A 27,748-nucleotide genomic window follows, 5' to 3' on the forward strand; every position below is an offset into this window, starting at 1 on the left:
AAGGGCCACAAAGAGCATCTGTAAGGGGAATACTCCTAGACTGTTACTAAATTCATCTTTTCATGGTATCTAGGCCAGTCTCTACAGTGTCATCCTTTCTGTCAGTCTAATTGAGTACAAGAAGTTACTCATTACTGCAGCTCTGGTAGGTCTTGTTTTCTCCCTGTGAGACATCCTGCTTTAGGTAAAGCACTTGAAAAAGTCCATCAAATGAGTGAGGTGTGTCCATTTCAGATACACAACACAGTACACTGTAGCTTAGTTGGGTGCCCTTCTGAACATAAAAAGATGTGTAAATTTTTTAAATTGCAAGTCCCATTATGCAGCCTTTTTTTTTTTAACAAAGTTGCAGTGCAAATGATCTGAATATACTGTTATATGATTCAGTATAATAATTTATCTCTTTTTCATCTGTTGTAAAATTTAAATTTGATATTCACTGCTTAAGCCAGGTAATGCATTTTTAAACTGGTTTTTTTTTGTAGGTCTACCTTTCCTATTCATCCGTCTTTCAGAATAGTGGTCTTAGCAGAACCTCCTGTCATTGGAAGTAGTACCCAACAATGGCTGGGTCCAGAGTTTTTGACACTGTTTCTTTTTCATAATGTTCGATCTTTAAGCAAGAGTGAAGAAATCGAAGTTATTAAAAAAATGGTAAGTATATTCAGTTTTTTAGGCACTTACTGACTACCACTTACTGAAGAGGTTTATTTGCTACATAAATATATTGCTATTTCACTGTAGCATAAATGAGTTACTTTTCACATCTTATCAAAGCAGCATATCTGCTTTTCTTTTAATGGTATTATTCTTATTGTGATATTAAATGATACTGTAATAAGAAAGTAGTCTTCCTCATAAAGCAACTGTGACAACTATGTGCTCATTGCATCTGGGTGTAGCTGTATGTGGAACTTGCATATCTTGCAGTAAGATTAATGCCGTTTTTCTTTCAGATTCCAAACGTGCCCAGTGTTGCTGTGGAGCAGTTGTTGTCTTTAACGCACAAGCTTCGAGAGACAAATGATGCCACAGTGAGCCTTTTTTTTTTTTTTTTTTCTTCTCCTTGAATTTACTGTCTCCTGCTATGACTGTTTTAGCAAAGGCTGGGTGAAACATGCTAAGCTATCGTGTTGTTTCAAGGGTCAACGGAGTGGAAAACCAGCCCCAGAAAATTATTGCTGGCAATTACTGTACTGCATAATCTAAACTTTTTTGATTTATGATGTACATATTTGGAGTCTGCATAAGTAAAGCTTTTAGGAATTTGCTTGAATTCCAGGGAATCAAGAAGAACAGTACACGTTGTCAGTGAGTTTAGATATGTGACTCACAGTGAAACATGGTGAGATGCCTTTTGAATAGGTATGTGCGTTCAAATACATTTTGATTACTTCACATTAGTAATTTGAAATTTGATAGATGACTTTGTTGAGGCTTTTTGGGCAATAGGAGCTACCTGGACATTATAAAATGCCAGTGGGCAGCAGTAGAGACTCAGGAAAGGGAAAGCTCCAGAACTCCTGGCTGTGTTACTGCTATAGGCTATTCTACTAAAGACGACATGTCAAGAAAAATAAGTACTGCTGACAAAGTGACCACAAAATTCCTTAAAAAGATACAGCTAAGTCATAGTGAAAAGAAAAAGAAATTATTGCCATGGCAACTAAAACACTGCATGTTTTGATGTAACTAAAATGTAAAACATTTTTACTGGAGTCCAGGAGTTTAACTCGTATGGAAATTCATTGTCTTTAGTTTTTATGATTTTAACTTTGTTAATAGTTTTTACAGTCTTACTATTTAAGAAACTGAAAGAGGCTGTTATACTCTTTTGAGCTTAAAAAAAGTAAGTGAAAAGGTAGACATTTAGGTACACTGTTGGGACAGAGTTGTTATTATTATCTATTTAACTTCCTATATCTAATGTATAAGTGTATTGGTTTTGGCATACTTGGACACATACCATGCCTAAATAGAGCATTACAAAAATCCTTTCCAAATATGGATTTGTGGTTATCTGTGGAATTGTGAAATACCTAAACGAATTATATGATGTTGGCTAAGAAGTGAGTCACAGTATGGTTCGAGGGAGGATTCTTGTGATCAGCAGTGACATAAGACATGTCGAGAATAGCACACCTGTGCAGAGAGCTGAAATGTGTGCCTTGTGTATGTTAGGCTATTTATAGAGTTGTCTAAATAAATACATCTCTGCCGAGATAATCCTGAAATATTAACTGTTGTTTAGAGCGATTTTGTTAAAAATAGAGTTCCTGTAGACTGTTCACTCTGTAGGTGTTGTCTGCGTCGTTGTAATTGTTTGCTTGATTTACAAGAGAATCTGGAGACCACAATCAAGATCCTGTTGAATTAGATGTCTCATAGGTATATATTACAAAGACTGTCACTAACCCAATTTTGAGTTTATTGTTGTTCAGTTTAAAAAATACCAAACCATATAAGAGAGGAGGAAATTTTCTTACCAAAATTTTAACTACCAGTTGCAAATATCCAGAAGATGTGATGCAGCTTTTCCTCAGTGGTCCATCCTGTTCCTCTGTGCTTATTTATTTCAGTGCAGGATCTAAACCTATATATTATTTAGAATTTATATGCCCGCATCCCTAGAGATTGGACTTAATCAAGGTGGCACAATGTATGAAATACACTACCTCATTTCATATGCCCAGCTGCTTTTCTCCATCAGTGCAGTCTCATAGGTTGTGATTTATTGCCTATCTGCAAAAACTTGCTCTGCTTAGGAACCTTTCAGTTGTTTAAGATACTTTTGTGAAGAGAGTATGATCTCCAAAGGCAGTGAGAGTTCTGGCTCTAGGTAGGGATAGTAAGGATACAGCACTTGCTCCTCTCCCTTGCCCTTGCTTCGTGCTTGGCTGAGCAGGTCTCGAAATAACACATGAAATGCCATCATTTATATCACAGTCTCCACAGTGCTGGGTGGTGAACTATGATTGTTCAGAAGATGCTTCACAATTTTCTATCAGTGAAAGCAGGAGGAGGAGTAGTAATCTTTGCAGTTAGCTCAGTCTAAAGAATTCTTGCTCAGACCTATGCTTAAAAGGTATTGTTCTTTGCTTTCTCATAATTTGAGAGAAGTTTTGTAGAATTTCATAGAACTGATTTTTTTTTTTTTAATATAAATGCCTTTTTGTCAATATGGTAGTTTTTCAGGGGAAAGAATTGGGTTAAGGCATTTCTCATGCTCAAAAATTAATAAGAGGAGTTAAAAAGGCTCTGAACTTCTTGAAGTGTTGCTTTTCTCTATTTTTAACTCTGGATGTCAAATATCACGACTTTTTTTTCCAATTGAAACCGCCGTATATATTAAGGCAATTTTAATGCAGTTAGAAATCACGTATATGAACCCAAATGAAACATTTTGAAATTATCTAATTAAAATATTTCACTTGACCCAGGCAAAGCATGGCGTGACTTATCAGATCATGCACATTGTTGTGTGTTTCCTGCTAAAATAAGGAACCTGTTTGTATTAGATACCTTCATCCGGCAGATATAATTATAGAATTATTTCTTTCTCAGTCTTTATATCTTTCTTTAAATACATTGTCACTTGTTTTGAGGTTCTGTTTGTTTGTTTTTTAAATTTTACTCTGTGTGTTTGAGATCTGTCTTCTCAAGCTTTGAATAATTTCTGTAAATCTTTGCTGAATCAGGTCCAGTTTTTAGCATTTATTTTAACATGTGGACAACAGAAAAGGACACAGTGTTCCAGTAATGGCCCGCCCAGAAGGCGTGTGCAGAGGTGATACAATCTCCTTACTGCTGCCCAGTGCTGTCTTGTTTATACATCTAAGAATCCTGCCAGACCCTTTTTCCAGAGCATTACGTATGGAGCTCATGTTCAGTTTGTGAAAAGCAGATGAGTTTTTAGCACATTGATCCTAACCTTCTTGTTATTGTTAATATTGTTTAGTGTTAGGTTTTATATTGCGCATAAAATTCAGTTCACAGCACATTTTTCTTCCTGTTGCTTACCAAGTGAAATCATAAGGCTAATCTTTTGATGACATAATGATTTCCATGACAGTGACTTATTGCAAAAAATACAGAATTACAAACTTGCCCATTAAAAAGCAGAAGTTGCTGTAGAAGGCACAAAGAATCTATGAATTAGGAGAAAAATTGAAATAATTCCTTTTGGTTTATGTTTTTCTCCTGACTTGTTTGATTTAAATCCTTCACACAGATTAAGTAATTAAACTATCTTGTATTTTTTGACAGGCACAGTCACTGGCTTCATTTTTATCTACTCGACAGCTATTGCGAATTTGTCGTCGACTGTCACAACATCCAGATGAAAGCCTTTATGAGGCTGTTAATAAAGCCTGCCTTTCCAGGTAGGGCTGCTAGTTTAGGTGGAAGTTCAAGAGCTTCTTGGTCAGTTGCTAGCATTCAAGATAGCTTTTAATGCATTTTAATGGATAATACAATTGCTGTCTTGTTCCTTGAAGTCTGTAATTTCTTTAAAAATATTTCTGTGATATTCTCAAACCTAGAAGGTAAGTAGAAAGGACTTTGTACTCTTTCTCATCTTTATGAAGATACTTCATTACATTATATAAATAGGTTATCATTATCACATTACTTCACTGTTTCAAAACACTCAAAGCAGAGCCATATTAATGTCTAAGGACAACTGATGTTTTGTGGAGAGTTGGTTTCCAACTCTGTAAAGCTGTATCTAGAAAAGCTGGGAACATCTAGAGTTTTGTTGGTTTTGGTTTTTCTTTTGTGGCCTTTGGTTTGCTTGCATTTAGGTGGATTTTTTGGTGTTTTTCTTTCCCGCTGTTGTCAAAAGAAAACAAATTATTATCATCAAAAGGTCTGAAAAACTGAAAGGGCCTAGTTCTGAACACCTCAGAACTCACTCTCTCTTTGGAACCTGAGGTCCAAGTCAACTGGGTCAAGAGAAAAGGTATTTCTGAAAAAACATTAGTTCTACTGTAGCTCTTACTGGCAACAGAATGAGAACATTACATGCCTCCAGTCCTAATCCATCCTACATTACAAATATTGAAATAAACGATAACACTGAAGCCTATCAAAATAAGCACACAGCCACAAATGTGGTTCATTGCCTATGAATGAAGCTCAATTCCTCTCCTTAGGGATATGTGAAATGTGCAAGATTATTTGGGTGTGAAAGGAATAGATATTTGGGGTTTGGAGTTGCAGGTAAATTGTCAGATTTAATCTTTAGATTACAGAAAATGCTGGAAACTTTAAAAAGAAAAACACTTAAAATACAACATCCCCATTATTTCTCTTGTTTTAGGTTTTTACCAAATCTCGCTAGATCAGCTTTACATAAAAATCTTCAGGATTCTGGTATTGAAATGAGTCCAGATAACACGAAGAAACTGGAGGAGAAGGATTACACATGTAAGCTTGTGCTGTCTTCTTTCCTGCTCTTCATGAATGTTACTTAGATTGTTGAACATATAAAGGTGACTTTGTTCTGTGGAATGCACTTCTACTCTCAATATGTTGATACTTTTGTATTGTCTACTGTATTCCCAGTGCATGGAATTTTGTTCTCCATCATATTTGTGTTCCTCAGTCTAGAAGATCCATTGTCTCAGGCTTTCTAATACTGCTTTTTCTTTTCTTTTTGTCACTGATAGCTAGTCTTCTGTACAGTTACAGCCTTGGTTTGATCTTAATATTTCTCTGTTCTGTTTTTTTATCATTGCTTCTTTCTCTCCCATGTTAAAATCTACCTTTTTCTCATTGAGACTCTTGTAATTTTGTGTTATGATTTGCTTTCATTCTGGCACACGTTTCTTTGTTAGTTTCTCTTCTTTTTATTCTCTTTAAATTGTTGTGGTTGTTACATGTCACCTTTATCGAGCAGATCTTTGTTTCTTTAGCTCATCCAACTTGTATTCATTTGTAGTAACCTTCAGGGCTATGCATGTATTTCTGCTTCTGCCATTTTTCTCACTTCTCCTTCCTCATTGATGTATGACCCCCTTCTATCTTTTGATATCTTTTGTCAGGCAGCACACTATAATTTGCCATTTTCCATTCACTAAATGTTTCCTTTACTCTGCTTCACCAACGTTACCTCTACTCTCATTCTTCTGTGATGTATTTGACTTCTGTGTTTTTACTGTTAGGTCTTTGCAACGGTAAACACATATTTGGTTTTAATTCATGTGGATTCTAGTTTTACAGGCTTATTTGTGTGTGTGTTATATAAAAGTACATATGTAAATGCAGAGATATTTTATATGTATAAATTAAATTTTCTGTCATGTACAATATAATATATATGTACAGCCATATGTACATGTATATGCATATATATGCAGCCATCTAGGTATTGTTATATATATTATTTGAACTGTTGCCAGTTGTGTGATGCTACCTTGAATTTTCTGTGTTTCCCTATTTCATACCATAAAGGTGAGCAACTAAAAACATCTGTCTAGACATTAGGCTATTTTCAGTTTTACACCATACCAGATTAGGAAATTAGTATAAAAAAATTATTACTGTTTTTAATGCATAGATTATTATTTGCACTTAGTTTCCTAAGGGCAGAATTTATGATTCTTTTGATCTAAGAAATTTTTCTAATGTACTTTTTCTCTCAGAGCTGTAGTCGAAGGTTATTTCAACTAGCACAAATTTAACCAGTTTTCACCAAAATTATAAACGTGACATATTCAGGCATTAATCCATTTGAGCAGAAATGCGGTGCTGAAGGAGAGAATCAACAGAGGCTCTATACTGTTGTGACAGGTTTGTTCCACCACCCACACAACCACTTGTTCGCTCACCTTCACACCTCACTCCACAGTGGGACAGGAGGAAAGAGAAGGAAGAATGAGAGTGAGAAAACTTGTGGGTTGCAGAAATGTAGCCTAACAGTACTGGTGATATTCCAAATAACACAGTGAGAGTGTGAAATTAAACCAAGGCAGCAGTCACAACTGCTGATATTTCTTATGATACTTTTCCTGTAAGATCACTTTTTCATCATTTATTGTAATATACTTCTTTGCAGTTTGAAAGAGAATTCAAATTCATGATGATGCAACCTCTTGTTGACAGATACTCTTCAAAGTGTTCTCTTTCTTCAGGCAGAAATCAGAAATTTTAACACAGCCTTGTTAAAATTTGTAAATCATTACTTGTGAATATTGGGTGTTGATTGCATGTCTCCTTAGAGGATGTTGTAAGTAACGCATTTGCTTTTTTCCTGAAAAATGTCCAGGTGAAATAAACAATGGGATTCTGAAGATAGGGTCTGTGACAATGCCAATTTATAACTCAGCTGAGAAAATGAAAGTGCCTGATGTTTTGTTTTATGAAAACGCACAAGTAAGTACAAATCTCTGACTTCTGAGTTACAAAAGTTTTTTTACGTTTGCTATACTAATGTGTATGCTCATATATATAGTAAATAACGTACTAACTAAATTTTAATAATATATTTCTGAAGTAGTTTCTTTAGGCTTAGATTTTTCTCACAGCGTTTGGTGATCATTTCAGATGTGTCTTCATCCCTTTGTGAAGAGATTACAACCAGCCTATTGAACATTCATAAAATACGAACTAACAGAGTCTGAACTGAATTTTATTCAGAATTAATTGATCGGATGTTGCATTGACTGGTTTTATTTTTGTCTTGCCGCTGCTGGACTGATCCAGTCTTAGAACTGGATTGTTGATTGCATCCTGAGACTGTGTTTTATGGGCCTTTTGCATAAAGTTTTACCTCCCTGTAATGGGTTGACCTTGGCTGGATGCCCAGTGCCCGCCAAACCTCTCTATCAGTCCCCCTTCTCAGTTGGACAGAGGAGAGAAAATAAGTTGGAAAATGACTCTCAGATTGAGATAAGGCATTTTACTAAAGCAGAAGTGTAAGTTTGGGCATGCACAAGTAAAGAGAAAAACCCAATGATTTTATTCTCTACTTCCCATCAGCAAGTGATCTCTGGCCACTTCCCAGGAAGCACGCATAGTGGGAAGGCAAACATTGTAAATGACAAATGCCTCCCATTTCCTTCTCCTTTCCTTAGCTTTTATATCTGAGCTGATGTCATATGGTATGGAATATCCCTTTGGTTAGTTTGGGTCAGCTGGCCTGATTACATTCCCTCCCAGGATCTTGCCTATCCCCAGCCTACTGATGGGGGGAATGTTGGGGACAGTGCTGATGCTGTGCCAGGTCTGCTCAGCAGTTCCCATAACACTGGTGTGTTGTCAGCACCTTTCTAGGTACCAAAGCAAAGGACAGCGCTGTGGGGGTTGCAATGGGAAAATGAACTCCATCTCAACCAGACCCAGTACACTCCCTTTCAACAGGATTAACATTGCACGTTTGAAAAGCAAGGGGAAGAGTAACTAGTAAATGAGTTATTAGTTAGGATTGTTAATTATTTTTTTAATTAGTTTATCTTATTAATTAGTCATCAGTCTTCACTAATGACTAGGTGTTCACTAGGTTCCTAGTAGTAGTGAAGAGTAAGAGTGATTAGTGAGTGAAAGGAAAAGGAAAGGCTTTGTGACTGCAGGTTTTTTAGTTTCTGTTTCTCCCGCATCCCTTTAATAGAGGTGGGTGTACAGCAACTTTCTTCTCCGTCTAGTGTGGGAGCCTCAAAACTGTCAGACAAGGTATCCTTTGAAAGAGACTGACCCTCTGGGTTACCTTTAGAATATTTTGCTACTGAAAGGCCACTCTGATAGTGTGATCTTGTCAAACATTTTTCATTTAGGGAGCTGGTGCGGATTTGCTTACTTTTCCTTTCCTATTCTTTTTTTCCTACCTCACTTGCAATTTCTCCACAGAAAGACTATGCTGCATGGGTATCACCTACTGAAGGTGATGACAGGCCATGCAAGGAGAACAGATGACAGACTTCTTCATCTTCCCCACTAACATTTCGTGTGAGATTTTATTCTGTGTTGCCATTTCGATAAATTACATAATTTGAGCCTGTGGGAAATGAAATCCTCAGTTCTGATAGCATTGCTTTTTCCACCTTCTTGCTTATAGCTTCAGAAAACTGTAAACAACCTGTGTTCAGATGTTATTTAGGGAACCTCTGTTAAAAATGCTGCAGAGAATGACCTGCTCTGTATCTGTCCCTGGTAGCTCTGTATCTGTCCCTGCCCTCTAAATGCTGAAGGAAACAGCAACCAAATACCAGTCAGGATAGCTGTTCCCATTTCTAAACAAATTCTACTCCTATATTCTATTGCTAGTTTGTAGTTCAGTCATTCCAGTGCTGTAATGATCATTTAGCAAAACCTGCTGGAGAACAAATTTGATTTGAGTTTAGTGCAGTACATCTCCATTTTCTAGAAACCACAGAAATAAACTGAAACAGAGAAAAAGATATGTCTTCGGTCCTTTGCAGTGCTGCACAATGTAATGAAATGCGTAAGTTTTTGCCTCTCTATGTTTGGTCTTGAAACAATTCATGTTCCAGTGAAATTTGATGTTGCTGTGGAACACTGCTGTTGGTCCAGAACAAGTGGCACAGGGATGGAAATAGTTTTTTAAGTAATACACCAAATGCCATTTTCAGGTCAAGTGTTGGGGAACATGGGTGAATAAAGGCGAAAGGTGATACAATATTGATATGTCTACTTACAAGTCCTTTGTGTAACTAACTAATATTAAATGTCTGCATGCATCATAATACAATGCTAATTTAAGTCCTAGTGCCAAAAAAAACCCCAAGCAAACCAGAAAAGAAGTAGTATGAATACACAGTATATCTTGTGGCTAAGGTGCTTTGCAGGGAAACCATAATGTACACATATTTATTCAATTTAGGATTAAAAAAGAAGTCATCAGAAGGATGTATTTTACCCTAGCAATAAGATAAAAAACGCAATCAATGTGTGTGGTAAACTGGCTTCCTAGAATTTATCCTATATCTGGTCAAAATTATTCTCATCAGTTATGAATGTCCAGTGTATACACATGCCAGAAAATATAATAATTTGCCTTGAAGTACTCTCATTAAATCGTGAATTGAGTATTCAGTGGTCTTTTGACGTGCCTGGTTAGGATTTTGTGGTATTACACTGTATTTACAAGAGTTTCTTTCCCCACCCCCAGCCTGTGTTCTAGAGAGATTTGGAAATGTAGAATATCCTTCACATAGAAACATGAGCATTTCTATGCTCAGAAATTACAGGAAAGCTACTGATTTTTAATTATTTTCTTTTTTAATCAAGTACTAGAGATGAGATGATAATGTGAAAAGATTTATGTTTATTTAAAGGCAAGCATTCATTTCTCTAAGTAGGTTGACTGACCTACTTACAGATGACCTATTTTTACTAGATACAGTGGAGAAATATACACGACTTTATTGCGAGTAAAGTAGTCTGCATTGCCACATTATCCTTAAATCCTTTTGATCCTTTTAAACAAATTATTTGTGAGTAGCAAGATAAGGTTAAATGAGGTACAGTGTGTGTTACCTTTTATGATATAAAATATATGTAAAAATACACCTCAAGCACTTTGGCTTCAATGAGGCACATATAAATTAATAATTAATAAAAATGTACCTAAAATAATTAGCTACATATCCTAAGACACATATAAACGCTTTCAGATTTGAGCATGCATTCTCCTGTCTTTGTTTTCCTTGAAAATAAAATTTTATTAGAATAGAAAAAGTGTATTTTTCATTAATTAGACCTGTTGTTTAATCTTTAATAAAATATATGTGTATAATTTACATGTCAGCTGTCTTTTATCTCTCTGTTTGGTTTCTCTAATGTTCTATTAGGATACGTTTTGCTTCCTCCAAGTACAGTTACTGGAAAATTTGTGTGTACTAAAGAAAGTTCTTACACTCTTGGTAACAAGCATTCAACTAGGCTAGAAGGAAACGTACAAGGAGTGATTAGAGACAGTTAAATATATTTAGGGAAATCAGGCACCCACAGTCAGTTGCAGCAGAGATCATAAATGTGGGGAGTTAGTATTTTTGTGTCATTGTTGGATATACTGCCTTTGCTATTATTGGCTGAGAGACTCTTGCTATGAAATAGGTAGCTCTAAGTATAAAGTTCAAAAATTTTTGACCCCAAATCCTTTAGGTAAAGTTCCTGTTGTACTGCTGTCATTAGCAAATGCATAAACTTGAGGGCATAAAAACAGGGGTGAAAATTGTGGTTTTGTTTTTCTAGCACATGATGGTAATGGAAGATATGCTCAAGGACTTTCTGCTGGGAGAACATCTTCTTTTAGTTGGCAACCAGGTGAGTTAAAGATCTCTTACAATACCTGAAACAAACTCATTATTTAATGATGAAATTAAATCTCTGTTTTGCTTCATTGAAATTGCATTCATTTCTACCACTGAGATATTTGATCCAATTTTTAATTCTTTATCTAGTAGTGTCCAGGGGTTTTATGGGCACATATCTGTGGAAAATGTAAATGCCTTAAATGTTTTTTACATGGCTATCAGAGTAAAAAGTCAAAACATTAATCACAGAATTACTGAATATTCTGAGTTGGAAGGGGCACACAAGGATCATAAAAGTTCAAATCCTGGCTTTGCACAGGACAGCCTCAAGAATCACCACATGCCTAGAAGCATTCTCCAAATGCTTGTTGAACTCTTTCAGGCATAGTGCCATGACCACTTCCTTGGGGAGCCTGTGCCAGTGCCCAGCCACCTTGTGGGTGAGGAACCCTTTTCTAATGTCCAACCTAAATCTCCCCTGACACAATAATAGTTATATGTAACATCACTACCATTAAAATCTTCAGTTAATGGCTTTGGTTATCCTTCTTAGCTATGTATCAGAGCTGTCCTTTAAAATCTCCAGTAGCAGATAAGAGATGTACACATGAGTATTATCTAAATCTATGGCTAGTATCTTTGCTGACAGATATTTCTTTATTTATTTACTAACCAAGTTGGTTTTTCCCCCATAAAATAATCTTCCTTTAGCTTAGCTTTTCCTTAGCAAGGATAGAATAATTTTTTAGCAGATGTTTCTCTTTTGTAATAGCCCTTAGAAAAAGTTTAACACAAGGCACTAATGATCTAACCTATATAGCAAGGAATATAAAATGCTAATTGTTATTAGTTTGCATATATTAAAATATACAGTCTCATCTGTTTAGCATCCTTGTTATCAACTTGAATTTACAAAGATGGTGTACTTGAAACCTCTGTAGACTTTTGCTGGATGATGCCAGCTTCTCCCAAAAGGCTTAATCTTTTCATAAATAGAAATTGATGTATTTCATAAATGAAACAAGATCTGTTTACTCTTTTTCATAAACAGCGCTGTCTGTGCCATCTTCTGAGTTGGTATTTAAAATGTTATATAGTACAGATTGTCTGCAGAACCTGCTGCCAAGGAATAGCAGGAGTGGGCTGAACCCCAGGAGAAGGGAGGCAGGGATAGTGTCCTTAATGACAAGTTTTCCAGTCCTTCACTGTCCAAGCAAAAATAATAGGTCTGGGAATAGCAGCCATGTTCACCCAAGTGCCTGTGGCTGCCAGACAGGTCCATGGGGATGAGGCAGGTCTGAGGTCAAACTGGGGTCGGCAAGGTACAGGGCCAGGCACAGCATTTCCACAGTGTAGCTTGGGAAGGAGCCGAGGAAAGGACCTGAGGATACATGCAGCTCCCAAGGCATGGGGGACAAAAGGAATCCCACTGAGGCAGGAACACCATCTCAGAGCTGACCTTCAACACTGGCAAGTAGAACCCTAGCTGTCGGGGAAGAGCTTGCAGAACCCAGTGGTACACTCAGGGCTCATTTGGCAGAAAATTTTTGAAGACTATATGAGTACAATTATTAGGATATAAGGTATTTTTCCCACAGTGGTATTCTCATCTTTAATGTATGTCACATTTTCTCCAAGCTTTTGAATCTCTAATTGAAAACAGTGTTAAAAGATTTGTCTGGGTCAAAGTATTGGAACATATTGCTTTGATTCTAGACATCAGCTGTCTAGAATGGCTGTACCATTAAGTTGGAAAATTAGTTGATTTGCTGTGATTTCTCTTTGGCAAATCAGTAATAAAGGTTTTGGTTTTTAATTGCTAACATACTTCTGAGTACTTCCAGGTTTACTCATTACTAATTTGTTCCACTGTTTTTATGTGTAACTAAGAAAGGGCCAACAGGCCTTTCCTTTTGAAATACTGTTTTTAAGTTTGAAGCACTGTATTTGCCATTCTGCAATCTTTTAGGACCACGGCAATCATTCTTGATTTCTTGGGAATGATCACTAACCATTCAGAAATTGGTTACTAATTCCGTAAATATATTACTGTAAATTTGTGCAACTTGTGATGAATCACATTCATGTACTATAAAAGCAACCATATTACATCAATTATGCTTTCATACTCCATGTGCAGATACCTCCACATTGAAGATATTAGTTTTCATCATCTTTTTGTAAAGTAAATTATTAAAAAATAGGATTCTTATTTTCTGTTCAGTTACTTTAACAGTTTGATGTGTATAAGAAGGTGGGGTTTTATCACTGCTTGATACATACATCAGTGTGTACTTTTGTTTCGCATTTGGAAGAAAAAGATAATGATTTTTTGGACACACAAAGTGCTGTTTTGAGTTCCTTTCTGTTAAACTTCATGTTGGTGAATAAGTGAATCATGGAAGTTCAGTGTAATAACTGACAATTCAAATACTGTGAACCTGGGTATTTCAAAACATATGACTAACATCCCTTTGAATGCTTGTGTAATTTCCTAGATATTTAAATGAGTTGGCATATACCTAAGGACATAATTTGGTCCTTCAAAATTATGCCTATGTAAGTGAGTATCTCCGTTCAACTGTGATTTAACACACTTTTTTGGGTGTAGTCTTTCTTTGTTTGGGTGACTAAATGTGGTTTTCCACTTTTGCCTCTTTTTTCATAACACATGTATACACTGAAAATTCCTGCTACCTTAAGACCTGTCTCTTTTCAAAATAATTGTAGTCTCTTTTGTATATTCATTTTAGTTAAGAGCTGACTGATGAGAGTTCTTTTACCAATATTTTTTTCAAGATACAGACTTTGACAATTAGTGAATTCCCTTTGAAATTCAGTGAATTAGAATTAAGTTATCTTGGTGGATGTTAGGGACTGGCTTTCATAATGAAACTGAGGAGAACTTGAAGACAAGTGTTAGATACCAACAGATATTTTTAGAAGTGCTCAGCTTCTAAAGTAAACTACTTTACAACACTTCATTCATGTGTGTTCCCTGGGTCTTTTATGGCCCAACATAAATGTAGTACATGCAGTGTGGCTTTGTCTAAATATTTGTTTACAGTGGTTGTTTATTTACTTTGGATACTGACTGGAATGTGCTTCCATTTCATATAAAAATGAACAGGTTTCTTTGAGTTCAGTGGATAGATACGAATTTTCAGCTATGAAATAGCTTCCAAGTAAAGGACTTGCCAGTGCTATAAATATGGCTCCTGATATTGCTTGCTGAATGAGCCTGTAGTCTGAGAGTGAATGACCATCTATAGTTTCTCAAAGCAACTATACAGCAGCTTCTTCTTTGGCTGGGAGTAAGCAGCTGCTTATTACTTTCACACCAACAGGCAAAGAACAGCAAGGGCCCTGTTCGGTAAAGGTTACTTATTCCAAACTTTGCAGTGACTGTTTATTTAGTCATTACATATTGCTCTTGCAGTGGCTTCTGAGAGGAGTCTGGCTTATGAGACAGACTAGAGTATTGATTCTTATTACCAAGGAAAATTTTTACGCTGCGTTTTTGTGAAATTTTTCCTGATGGACATTGTGCGGTTCATGGATTGGCCACGACTTGCTATCTTTTACTGTCTTGACCTTGGATTTTCTTTGCCAAATATGAGAGAAACTATGTTAATAAACAGAATTTGTTTATGTGGAAAAAGTTGGAAAATAGCAGTGGCTGAAACGCTTTTATTTTGTCTCACAACTTTAAATGTTAAATATAACATTTCCAAAATTGTTGCATTTGGAAGTTGTGTAAAGAGATGTGTTGGATGTTTTCACCTTTATTAGTCATAGGTGAGGTCTTGGCTACCATCAGTTGTCTTTGAAAACACCAAGAAAAATATTTCTAGTTACAAGGGATTTGTGGCCTTCTGGATAGAGAAGGCTTACAGACTGCTCAATTCTGAATTATTTTATTACCTTGAAATTTACTGAATGAGCTGTTCAGAAGCAGAACGAAGAATTCTATATAGGTGATAAATACTGCAAATAATTTGAAAGAAGACCACAACAAAAATCTTTGGAGGCACTTAGTAAAAGTGTTAATGTGAACCCACAGTAGGGTAAACTATCACAAATACATTAATAATGGCTACTGTGTCCAGCGGAGGGCTACGAAGATGATGAGTGAACTGAACCATCTCTCTTATGGAGAAAGGAGGCTGGGCCTGTTTAGCTTGGAAAAGGGGATCTTATCAATGCATACAAATACTTTAAGGGTGGATGTCAAGAGGATGGGGCCAGATTCTTTTCAATGGTGCCCAGTGATAGGACAAGAGTTAATGTACACAAACTGGAACACAGGAAGTTCCATCTGAATATGAGGAAGAACTTCTTTACTGTGAGGGTGACAGAGCACTGAAACAGGCTGCCCAGAGAGGCCGTGGATGATTCTTCTCTGGAGATACCAGAAACCTACCTGAACATGATCCCGTGCAATCCGCTGTAGGGGAACTTGCTTTAGCAGGGGGGTTAGACTAGATGATTTCGAGAGGTCCCTTCCAATCCCAACCATTCTGTGATTAAAAGAGCTTAGAAATGTAACAGCCTTCTGGAACATTTGCCAATTTATTTTCCTGATAGAAGAATGTCATTTCATCCTTACTGCTGCCTTTCTTTAACTGAGAGATCAACTTACAAGAATGCCTGGGCACCCACTAGGAATTTATTTTATTCCTGAAAAATTTAGTAGGAAAAATGATTGAGTCTTTCTTAAATATTTAAATATTTAAAATTACATGCTCGACTAGATTTTTCCTTCTAATATAATATTCTTATTTCTAACTCATTGTGAAACTGAATTAAGTACAAACTGAGAGTGTAATAATTTCAGTCATCAGAAAACTTGAAAAAGCAAATCCTTGGCATTTTAACTTTTCTAGAAATAAGGGTCCTTGTTTTTCTGCCTGAACTTGTTTAAAGATAGACAGTTTCCTCTACAAGGCAGGAATGTACTATCCTAAACCAATCTTTTATTATTATTATGAGCATGGAGAAAATAAACTCCAAATGAGCTAAATTGGGCCAGATGCTATGAAATTTTTTGTCTAGAGAGTTAGGTATGACAGTTGCGGAAAACTCAGAAAATACTTCTTTACTTGCTACAGTCATAACAGTATGTACACATATCAGAATAGGCATCCTCTTTAAATGTGTCTCTGCTTACAGTGTTGATTTCTGCTTGTACATATTAAATGGAAGAACCAGAATTAAAAAAGAATCAATTTTTTTTAATGTTTCTTCACACAAATTCTTTCTATTATAAATTTTTCATGTTTCCTCTCCACTGAACCACAGTTGTCTTACCTCGCTGGAAATGTAAAGGTTGTATTTAGCCTGACAGGGCTCAGGGTTGAAAGTTGTACTTTAAGTCAGAAAAAGACATAAACTCTACAAGCTTGTCTAGACCTTTAGCGAGAGATGTATCCAAAGCATTCAATTCATGATTCCTATCAGGGAATTAAGTTTATTTGTTCTTATGGTGAAATCTTATTATTTTGCTGTCACCATAATTTTTGCATGCCCCGGATGATAAACTCATAATAAAAAAATGAGATACTAAACCACAGAACACTTGCTGTTGTGACTGATAAAAATGTACATTGCAGCTGGGGCAAGACTTAAAACCACCTCTGCTTTTATACAAGTATTTTAATTTGTTGCTAACATTCAAACAAGGTAGCGGTGACAGGGTCGATTGCAGTGGTCCTCCGGTAGCAATGTCTGGTGTCTGCTGGTGATACACCTTCTGCAATTATTAAACTGCATTATTCACGTTTGTTCCAAGCAGGGCTTTATAACACCTGGAGTGTGTGAAACAATTCTGTATAGGTGCTGCTTGTTGCTTTGCTGATAACAGTACATTTTTTTAGAAAACCAGAAATATGATCCTCTGTTCTGAAAATAGCAGCCTCAACCAAAATGCATGCATTGCAAATGTTTTTGCTGGCAGAAACAGGCAAACTGAGGCCATGGAAGGTGGTTTAGTGCCAGGCCCAGTGTTAGAAACTGCACGTTAGCAAAAGTGTTTTCATTTTCTGAACATTTTCGTTGTTCAGCTGCAAGTTTCTGTGATAATGACATTGTCAATACAACACTTTCCGTGAAGTCAGAAACTGAGAACTCTGACATGAGGGTTCTGGATACTAAAATGTAATGATAAGCCAAATTTGTCTTTCATTCCCTAATAATGGAATTTTAAAATTAATTATGAAATAAGATTTCCTAAGGTGAAAAAGTGATAAACTGCTTTTTTACCAGTTTAAAATTTGTTTCATTTTTTTTGTAATGAAACAGGTTCTCTGCTATGCAGGATGGCTGTGCACCAAGATGGAGAAGGTGTGATTGCAGTGTTTCAGCTGAAGGGCTGATTTTTTTTTTCCCTAAGAGGCAAATTGTTCATTTCAAAAATTTGGGACCAGTTCTTTTGTACTATAACTTTATTGACTTTATTGGGACTGTTCAGGGGACAAGTTTGTCCCACTACTGTGAGATCTGTGTCCTGAATTGCAAAATGCCTCCTGGGACCTGTAATAACTTTGTTTATATTTGAAACTGCAGAAGATTAAGTCATTTCATCCTTGGTAGCAAGTGTTTACACTGTCAATTAGAAGAATTTTTAACTAAGATTATTTTGTCTTCTAATTGCATAATTTCTTTTTTGTTATTCATTAGTGCAGATATTTACTTCCCATTTTTCTATTTCCGTTGTCCCATATGTCTGATGGAATAAAAACTGTCTTATATTTGCTTTCTGAAATATTTTTATTCTGTTCAGCTGAAACACTAACACAGATGTTATTTTCTCTCTAATTAGCATGTTGATATTTCTGTTAAATTAAGTAACTGCAGTAGTGCATATTTAATATCGTACAGCAAGTGTTAATGGCAAACTATTTTGTCCTCTGAATGTTACCTCAGGCTACAATAATTTCAAATTATGTGAGATTATATTCTGAATCCAGTCCAAGTTCAACTCAGTCTTTAAGTATGGTCAAATGAAAGGTAGTTCTGATTCTTTCTGCTTAAATAATTGACTACTGTCTGTGTGGATGACCAGAAGATCCAGTTTGATCTCTGGCAGGCAGGGCAAAGGAGGATGACTTTGTTGCAATTTTGTGATTTCTTGTTTCTTAGGCGCCAGTAAATCATTTCAGAGTTGGTTTTTTTTTTCCAAAATGGGTTACTGTTTTCCGCAATTCTTGTCCACCTGAAGAAGACTACCAGGCATATTCTTTATCCCATGGAGGTCAGGTGAATTTGGAATAAACCTGCTTTTCTGGGCCTTACATTAATGCATAGTACTTAAGAAATGAACTCATGCAAACTCTCCTTTTGCAGTTTCTTAGTGGTGCTAAAGAGCCTTCTGAATATCTTTGGTCTCTTCCTTCCTTTTTCTTATATTGTGACTTCTCAATAGAGTAGCCAAGACAAAGAGAAGTGGTAACTTGTTATGAAGTAGGAATGTAGAGGGATGGAATCAAAAAGCTTTGACGTGAACTTTGCTCCAGCTACTCTTGCCAGCCAGGGATTTTATGTGGTGAACCACAGCCTCTGTGAAGGCACACAATGTACTCTCGGAAGCAGTTCAACCTAGAAGTTGGGCAATGTTAACATGTTTATAATATCTAAAACCTGGTGGGAATGCCTTTTGGCTTTTGAATACTGCATGCACCTTTTAAAAAATGTATGATGTTCTGAAATTGAGGTATACTTAAAATTAAGTAAAAGGAACTGTGCAGAGAGTCTGGTGAGATGCAGAAATAAAAGTGAAGAAAGGGTGAGATGTGGTCGTGGCGTAACTCCCATTGACTTCACTGAGTAACCATGCTCTTTCCCTTCCTCCACAGTGCTCCTCAACCATGCTTGTGTCCTCTGAGAGTTCTTAGAAGTGAGGTGCTCTCCTCTTAATACCCTTAGTGATAACAACATGAATAGAAAAATACAAAAACATGATCCTCTTTCTGTAGGAAAAATCTGTTACTTCGTAGTTGGGAAAATATTTTTCAGGCATAATTCTAAGAATCTATCATAAACATAAAAACCACATGCACTTTTAGTTAATACACATGAAAGCCAATTTTTTTTTTAAATTACAGTAACATTTTTTGATATTAAGTATGTTTTACATTGATTCAATATGTTGATCTGTTTCACCATCTTTGTACTTGCCACAGCTGGCTGGAGTCCCACTCTGCAGCGAAATAGGATATGCAATCTGCTTGGGATTGGTACAGAAACTGTATGCAGACATCTACCCAGCCGTCATCAACTCTCTTAGGAAAGGAAGCTACTTTCAGCATAGGTATTTTGTGCTTGACGCTAGGAGTATTCCTGTTTATTCACCCATTTATGATTTTAAGTATCTGACTGCAAGTAGTAGGAAACATATGTGAATAAAACTGTGCACCACTAGGGGATTCTTAGCCTGTTTCTGGTTACTTTTAATGCTTCTGAGAAAATTTCTAGCTTGCAAGTTTCCCCCCAAATGGTTATGTCATATAAGTTCTGCAGTTTCATCCCCTTTCAAAGCAGTAGAGAACTGTTTCCAGTGACACTTTTCGGAAACAACTGGTGAAAGCTGCGTGTTGCAGCTTCTTACTACACCTATGTGTAAAGCTGTAGATTCTTCTGAAGAATCAGGTGGAAGAAGGTTTGTGAGGAGGCGTGTGGCAGAGCACTGACTTGAGTTGGCTCTCTTGTCTGGAGTCAAGTATGCAGCAGAATCTAGGTAGTTTTATTCTTGTCTGCGCTGTGGTATTTTTTCCTCTGCTCTCATGGTGAGAACTCTCCAGTGGTTTCAACTATTACACATACGTGCATGATTCTCCATTTTCATAAATGTAGTCGGATGAGAGACTCATTTTAAGAAGCTTAAACAGTTTGCAATTCTGCAGCTGGCAGTTACCATCAGCTAGAACTTACAGTCATAAATGCCATAACTTGCAGCTCTGAATGCTCCTATTCTGTTTCAATGCCAAGTGAAACAGATTAGGGAATCTCAAGTTGGTTTAATCTAATCTTTTTAATCTTTCTGTGGGTTATATTTATCTTCTTATCCACTGGTGTGGACTACTAGTTGCATTCATGCAGTCAGAGTGAGAATCTCAGCAAAGGGACAGTGTCTTGTCAAACAGCTTTTGGCTAAGCTACAATTGAGATTTTCTTTCTACTGTTTCCTTTTCTTTTTCCTTTGCAACCCTCGGTAATCTCACTGGTCTTCTGAGCTCCCAAATCTGCAACCACATCCTTGCAGGAAGGATAAAAATTTCTACATCTTGGTCTGCATCAACATCAGCATTTTAGAGCTGATCAAGAGTGTACTTTTGCAGGGAATCTCCTTACTGCAGTTGGATACAAGACCCAAATTCTCTTAGGATAAGACTAAAGTTCTGATTCCTTCCATGGGACCAGGTTAGGCCTGAACTGAAATACCAGCTACTGAACTGATTTTATAGGGCACAGCAGGGTGTTAGAAACACCTGATTCACTTAATAAACCCACTGTCGTCATTTTGCGCAGCTTGCTACTGCAGACATCCTGCAATAGGACAATTATACAGTTTTATCTCCAACCAAATTCTGATTCTATTTGGGTCTTTTTTAGTAACTCCAGTGGAATGGGATCAGCAAGTATTACCAAGGCTGTGCCCAAACTCCATTTGACAGTTACAGGATGTTTCCTACAACCACTGGGAATGACCTTTTCCTATTAAATGCAAGACAACTTCCTAGCATTGACATTTTTGCAATACCTTTATGAAATAGGCTGGAAAAACTGGTGTTAGTTAAAGGATGCATCAGCATGTGTGATATAACTCTAAGGATACAATCCTACTTCTGGTTATTTCTAGTAAGACAGATAAGTATTTTGCAAATATATGTAAAATAAAACATATATCATTTAATTGTGTTCAGAATTCTCTGAACTGAAGTTGTACTTTCATATAAAGGAATATGAAGAGTATTTTAACAGCTTTGGCAAGTTATCTTTTCTTTGTTTATAACCCTTAAATGTGTACATCTGTATTATGTCTTAATATTATATTTATTTACTGCAGGGTGTTGGGAAAAACAAGGTTGTTGACAGATTCCTTCACCTTCTAAACAGGCCCAGAGAGTATTTACAGCTGCATAGGTAAGAATGTGTTAGATTTTCATCCTCTATGTTTTCAGTCTAATTTCTCATGGTTTAAAACTCATGTTTCTGAGGTTTAATGTGTTCTTACTGTTTGAACAAAGACCATATTATAGCAAGTGGCACACAGACCACAGGAATTTGTCTGACAGAGGCAATAAGCTGACAGGTTGAGGAGGGAGTGGGTACAAGAATATAATGCAGTCGCATCGTTTAATATAAGAGGAAGTAGAAGTCAGAGAATACTGATGTTAACTTGGTTCAAGAAGTTAGTAATATATTTTGTTGTCATTTCTGGAGAAATTTCCCTAAGCATGAGGTACTGTGTGAGGGAAAAATTCAAAGGTGCTTGTTTGAATATATCACACATCAGACAAAAAAATTTACATAATAAAGGCTTTTTAAAGCTTTTTTCCTTTGGCACTTGTGCTAAATGCATGTATTTCTTTCTCACCCATAAACATTTGGATTAGAAAATTACATTACGAGCTAAAAAATGGACTTCAAGACAATAAGCCAATTGAAAACAATTCAAAAGATGAAATAATAGCAAATTATCTACCTGCTTTTTATGACATGAACTTGAAACCAATAAATTAAAATAAAGACTAAATATGTCTAGGAGACTCATTTTTTATTGAACTGCATCCTATTTCAGCTTCATTCTTAGTCCGTACCTCTCTGTCTTCAACTTCCTAGCTTCATCACTCTGTCTCCTTTCATTATCACTGTTTTTTAAATAGTGCTAATAAAAACATTGATCTTTGGTATTCTGCCTTTTAACAACACAGTCTCTGTAACACTTTCTCTCTCACTTTCTCACCCATTTGTCTTCAAATGTCTTATACTTGTATTCCTGATACTTGAATAGCTCTATCTCACTACTTTTCTAGTGCTGTTTTCCTTTATGCTACCTCTTCTAGACTTCCGTCACTTCTCTCTGAAATACTGCTTTTGTGGCCTCCTACTTTTAGTTTTGTGTTAACTTTCCTACTGTCTTCTCTGCTTGGGGCAGAGCACTCCTTATGGATAAAATACACTGACATTTTTGCAAATCACAATTATTTCACAAAGTACTACAGTATTTCCATCTTTCTATGTGTTCTCCAGTGAGATGTGATCAAGCAGAACAGTGCTTTAATATGAATTCAGATGGCTCAGGAGAACATTGTATAAGCACAATGTTTTGGGTGATGATGGGGCTGTAGAATGTATTAGTTTCAGCATGCTAGTTGATGCATCACTAGGAAAAAAAATGTGCTTTTCTTGTCTTGTCAATACAACCTTCTATAATTTCTGTAAAACACTGTTCATGATTGCAGGGTTTTAAAGATAGATTGAAGTAGAAAATAAAGCAGAAAATGATGAGCAGTCCTACAAAAATAGTTTGTGAATATAGAAACACGAGAAATCTATTTCCTGGGTAGCATTTTGAAATTTTTTGTGAAGAACTCAGTCTATATAATACTTTACTTGACTTTACAGGGCTTTTAAACAAGGATTACAATATTGTTAGTGCAGACTTCTGGATTGCAAAACAAAATAAGAGCAAGTTTACAAAAAAAACCCCAACAGTTCACTAGTAAGCTGTTACATACTTTGTGGGGAAAAATTCAGTCAGTAGCTTATGGCATAGAAGTATTTTATTAGAAAATATGCTGGAATGTGCACTTCATCTTTCATAACCCTATGTGTTTCTGCAGATTTCCTAGCTACTACCTTTAAGCATGCCAAGGAAAGTATTTCTAAACATGATACTTTCAATGGTGCTTATATACCTGAATTACAGATACTAAGGAATAGAACATTCCAAGCATGCATTGTAGTTGATTACCTTGTAAGGGAAAAGGATAATTTTAATACTTTCTTCATGAAAAATGTGGAGGTGATTCCCTGTAAGATGAAGGTGGACTTTCTCTGCCCTTTCAGAAATATGTCTGGCAGATGGCACTGCATTAGTCCTTGAATTTTGGTTTACAGATTCTCTGGTTCCACTTCAGCTAGTCTCTCTGGAAATGAGTGTGTACTTGTCAGCTGCATATTTTGAGACTCTGAGTTTCAAAGAGGTGGTGAATCCATCAGAAAATGGCTGACATCATGAGTTCCCGAATTTGTCCATATCGATTGTCACTTCATACAGTTAGCTATAGAATGAGTAATAGGCACATATGTAGGGTAATGCCAATATGGAATGGGTTTTCCAACTGAATAATGTCTGCTGTGGAGAAGAGAGAGATATATCCTTAGCTATAAATATTCTTGTTGGTGGTTATAATGAAGATGTAGCCAGAGAAGAAACTACGACAGTGGAAAGAGAGAAGAGTTTTAAAATTAATATATTAAAGATCTTTAATAAAATGTAGTGTTATGTAATAAATAAAAGTAGCAAAATAAATAACAGACAAAAATAATTAGACTGAATTTCAGAAGTATTCTGATCTGTGAATCTAATTACCATTTTCTGAAACATGTTTCTTTAAATGCTATTTAAGTACCAGAATCATGAAGATATTCCACATTTACTTGTAATAGCTTGTGAATAAGAGGGAAATACACTGTCATGTAGTTTAATACAGTTTCTTGTGCAATATAATTGTCTTTTATAGAAGAATACTTCATCTCTTTTGACTAAAAACAGGAATATAAGAGAACTAAAAATGCTATTAAAACTGTTTTGGTTTTAGATGTTGATTGTTTGGTTAGGGTGGGGTTTTTTGTTGGTTTGAGGGTTTCATCAAGACAGTATAAGGAGTTCTTCTGATCTAACTCTACATATGTTCAATGACATTCAAGGAAGGAGTGTTTGCCTTACGCAGTGAGCTATTACCAGGAGTAATTTTAAAATCTCACATTTTATATCATACTTCAAGATGATGAGAGGAGATAAAAACCAGAAGAAATAGTGTGTTTTTCCTTAAACTTCCTTACTGACATCTGTATTTACTTGCAGTGCAACTGATTCACATGGGAAGAGTCAGCCTGACCTTAAGGTTTCAATTGCTTATGGAGGTTATGAATCCTTTTCCTTAACCTTTTTTACAGCACCTCATTGAGAAATTTAATTTTCTTGAAATTTTTAAGTATTATAAATCATTTTGGTACCATAAACCAGAAAATTTTAATGAAAGGAAGCTGTGATTAGATTCAATAATGACAGAAATTAAGAAAAATGTTTGCTTAAAAATTAGTCAAAAAATTGGCTGCTTCCTCTTGAATACTTTCTAATATTAGGACCTGATCAGGAGTTGACCAGCTCTCTCGTCACATTAATTGTGGAGTTAGAGAACTTTTTCTGGAAAAAGTAATAGGTGTAGGCTCAGCACAGCCTCTCTCTAGGACTGCGCTTCCGCTTTTTTGTGTTAAGGAAGAACTTCCATCTGCCAGGATTCCCCTGTCACTCCTTTCCTACAAGAGTAAATTTCAGCAGAGAAATGCTAAATTTTGTTTACCCTCCTGGGATGGTTCTCTCCATTTTGTCCACCCAGGACACTGTCTACATCTAACAAAATAAACAACAGCTTTACCTTGTCTAATATTAAAATTCAGGGGGTTACTGCTTCCACATTGAGCATGCATTCCTCATGCTACTAGAAAGGTGAAAACGTATGAGACTTGTGCAGTCACAAGCCAATGAGAGGTCTTTACAGAAATTCAACATGTACTGGTTTTGCAGCCAGTAACTAAGAAACTGACTGTAAGAAACTTTGATGTTCTCCAAGTTCATGTAACACAGGGTCAAGTGTTGTCGTGGCAGTCAAGAAAAACACAGAAAGAGTCTTCTTCCAAAAAGAATTGCACAGGATAGGATAGATTTTTGTTACAACAGATCTCCGACATTTATACTCCCTGGTGTAACGTACATGTTGCATTATAATTGGTGTTTCTTCATAAACATACATCACGATTGGCTGACCTATAGCCAGCTCATGATGATTCAGCATTTGCAAACTCACAGTGACTTGCTCTTGCAGCCTCATGACGACCCTGCAGAAAGTTCAGGATATCCGCTCTTGCAGCTCTGTCTTCCTTCTGACAGACCTGCTGTCAACCCCGACAGTCAAGTATTTGTGTTGCTCCTAAATTAGTGAACTCTGGAAAGCCTCATCATTTTATGAACCTTTCTGTTACTACTTTTGCTATCTCTCACGTGAATCCCGCTGAAAGAATTTGCTAGTGGTTCTACACAAAAATCTAAAGTTAAATTTGGTATTTCATTGAAACAGGAAAAAGATTTTAATGGAAACTGATAATCATAGAATCATAGAATATCCTGAGTTGGAAGGGACCCAAAAGGATCATTGAAGGCCAGCTCCTGGCTCTGCACAGAACCACCTCAAATCGCACCATGTACCTGAGAACATTGTCCAAATGTTTCTTGAACTCTGTCAGGCTTAGTGCTGTGACCACTTCCTTGGGGAGCCTGTTCCAGTACCCAGCCACCCTGTGGCTGAAGAACCTTTTCCTAATATCCAGCCTAAACCTCCCTTGACACAGCTTTGTGCCATTCCCTCAAGTCCTGTCACTGGTCACCAGAGAGACAAGATAAGTATCTACCCCCCTCCTTCCCCTCATGAGGATATCTTCCTTTATTATTCTTTGCTATATATTTATTTGTTTATTATTATTATTATATCTTACTTTTTTATTTCTCTCATGATAATATCTTACTTTCAAAGTCCCTTAAACCAAGAAGATTCCACAGAAAGAAGAAAAAAAAAGTAAAACTTTAGGGAAGATGCAGACAAGAACCTGTGCCCTGTTAAGACTATAAAATCCTTCTTAGCAATGATGAGAATCATAGATCAGTGTAAAACTGTAAGCTCCCAGCTCTCCTGCATTAAAATGTCAGAAGAAAGTATCATGGACTTTGAACTGTTGTCTACTTTGATGTAATCAGAGAAAAAAAAGATTAGTTTTACTTCTCTTATCATCAAATTAGTAACTAGTTGCATACAAAGAATGATTTTGCTGCAGTTAAGTGTTCTTTATCTGTCATTTAAACATTTAAGTTTGCATCTATTTGGAATTGAGTCGTACTCTCGATCTGTTTTTTATATTTCAATTAGAATGATTTCTCCTCCTTACAGTTTCTATTTTTGTGTAGACTGTATTACAGAACTACAGCATTTGGGGTTGATTTTGTTTCTTTAGTTGTGAAGAGATATCTGATAGAAGGTTTCCTAAAAGCTTAGGTTCTGACTAGGAAAATGTAAAATTCAGGTACTCACTTTTTATGGTAGTTTCTGGTGATGTAAATAAGACGCTAGGTTTTACATGCTAAAGGCATGTGGATTAATATATATGCATCAAGTTTTTGGAGTCATATGGTGTTATCTGATCTTAACTTTCATCAAAATACACGGCTAAGCTTTAATAAAAGAGTGTAAAAAATGAAAAAAAATATTTAAATGTAATTTATTCTGAAATACAAATGTAGGCAACTAAAAAGAACTGGAAAAAATACTGTGGAGAACACATAGTGTCAACTCAAGACCTGTGAAAGCTGCCACCTCTCTATTCTGCTGGGGTTGGATTTGTTGTAAGTCACGTAGCCAAAAAGAGCAAGATGCCTCTGAAACGGTCATCTGCCATCATGAGTTGTGTTCCTAATTGCTCTGATAGAAAACAAAAGCCTCTCTGTCTTGATAGTCTTTACAAAAAATTAGTTGCAGAAAGAACATCTGTGTTCCAAGCAACATATTTGCTAGGTTTGGGAAGGCACAATGTTAATTTTTCCTTGTCAATGCCTTTTCTTTGAAGTTTGGTATACATTACACTCCTTGATTTTTTTGAGATATGCAAAAGCTATCTGGACACAGTCCTGAGCACCTTGCCTCTGTGGCCCTGCTGTAGCAGGGGGGTTGAACTAGATGACATCCAGAGATGCCTTCCAACCTCAGCCACTCTGATTCTGTGATATAGCAACAATTTCTGCAAGGTAGCAGCTGGATGACCCTAGCTAGCTCTAGGGTTAAGAAGTTAAAATGAGTTTATCTTATCTTCATAAAATACATAATCCAGCAGTGGTTTTTCCATGTAGGGAGGGATTCCATTTGCACTGTCCTTAGCTGATACTCAAATGTGTCAATATGGAACAGTAGTTAAAGTTGAGGTAATTAAGAAACAGCTTCAAGCTCACCATCATTTTCAGAATAATAAAAACAGTTTTTGTAATGAGATTGTTTGATAACTTCTAGATAATTTATTTATTTTTATGAAAATGAGTATAAATACTGAGTGGTTATTAAGCAGAAGTTTTTCAGATATATTTTCTGGCTTCGTGCTATGTCAATCACAGATGAGCTGTAAGAAATGCAAAATTTGGAGCCCACCGT

At 36.2% G+C, this 27,748-nt stretch overlaps 1 protein-coding gene across 1 annotated transcript in view; it reads left to right on the forward strand.

Annotated features, from left to right (window-relative positions):
* VWA8 (von Willebrand factor A domain containing 8) overlaps positions 1-27,748 on the forward strand; it is a 182,470-nt gene that overhangs the window by 62,929 nt on the left and 91,793 nt on the right. Inside the window, exons 15-21 of the mRNA XM_027649783.1 lie at positions 486-654; positions 957-1,034; positions 4,267-4,382; positions 5,321-5,427; positions 7,268-7,374; positions 11,212-11,283; positions 21,337-21,413. Of these exons, the coding sequence (XP_027505584.1) occupies positions 486-654; positions 957-1,034; positions 4,267-4,382; positions 5,321-5,427; positions 7,268-7,374; positions 11,212-11,283; positions 21,337-21,413 (726 nt within the window). The remainder of the gene's footprint in view (positions 1-485; positions 655-956; positions 1,035-4,266; positions 4,383-5,320; positions 5,428-7,267; positions 7,375-11,211; positions 11,284-21,336; positions 21,414-27,748) is intronic.

The sequence above is a fragment of the Corapipo altera genome, unplaced genomic scaffold, assembly GCF_003945725.1.
Source record: "Corapipo altera isolate COAL_440 unplaced genomic scaffold, ASM394572v1 0, whole genome shotgun sequence".
NCBI lineage: Eukaryota > Metazoa > Chordata > Aves > Passeriformes > Pipridae > Corapipo > Corapipo altera.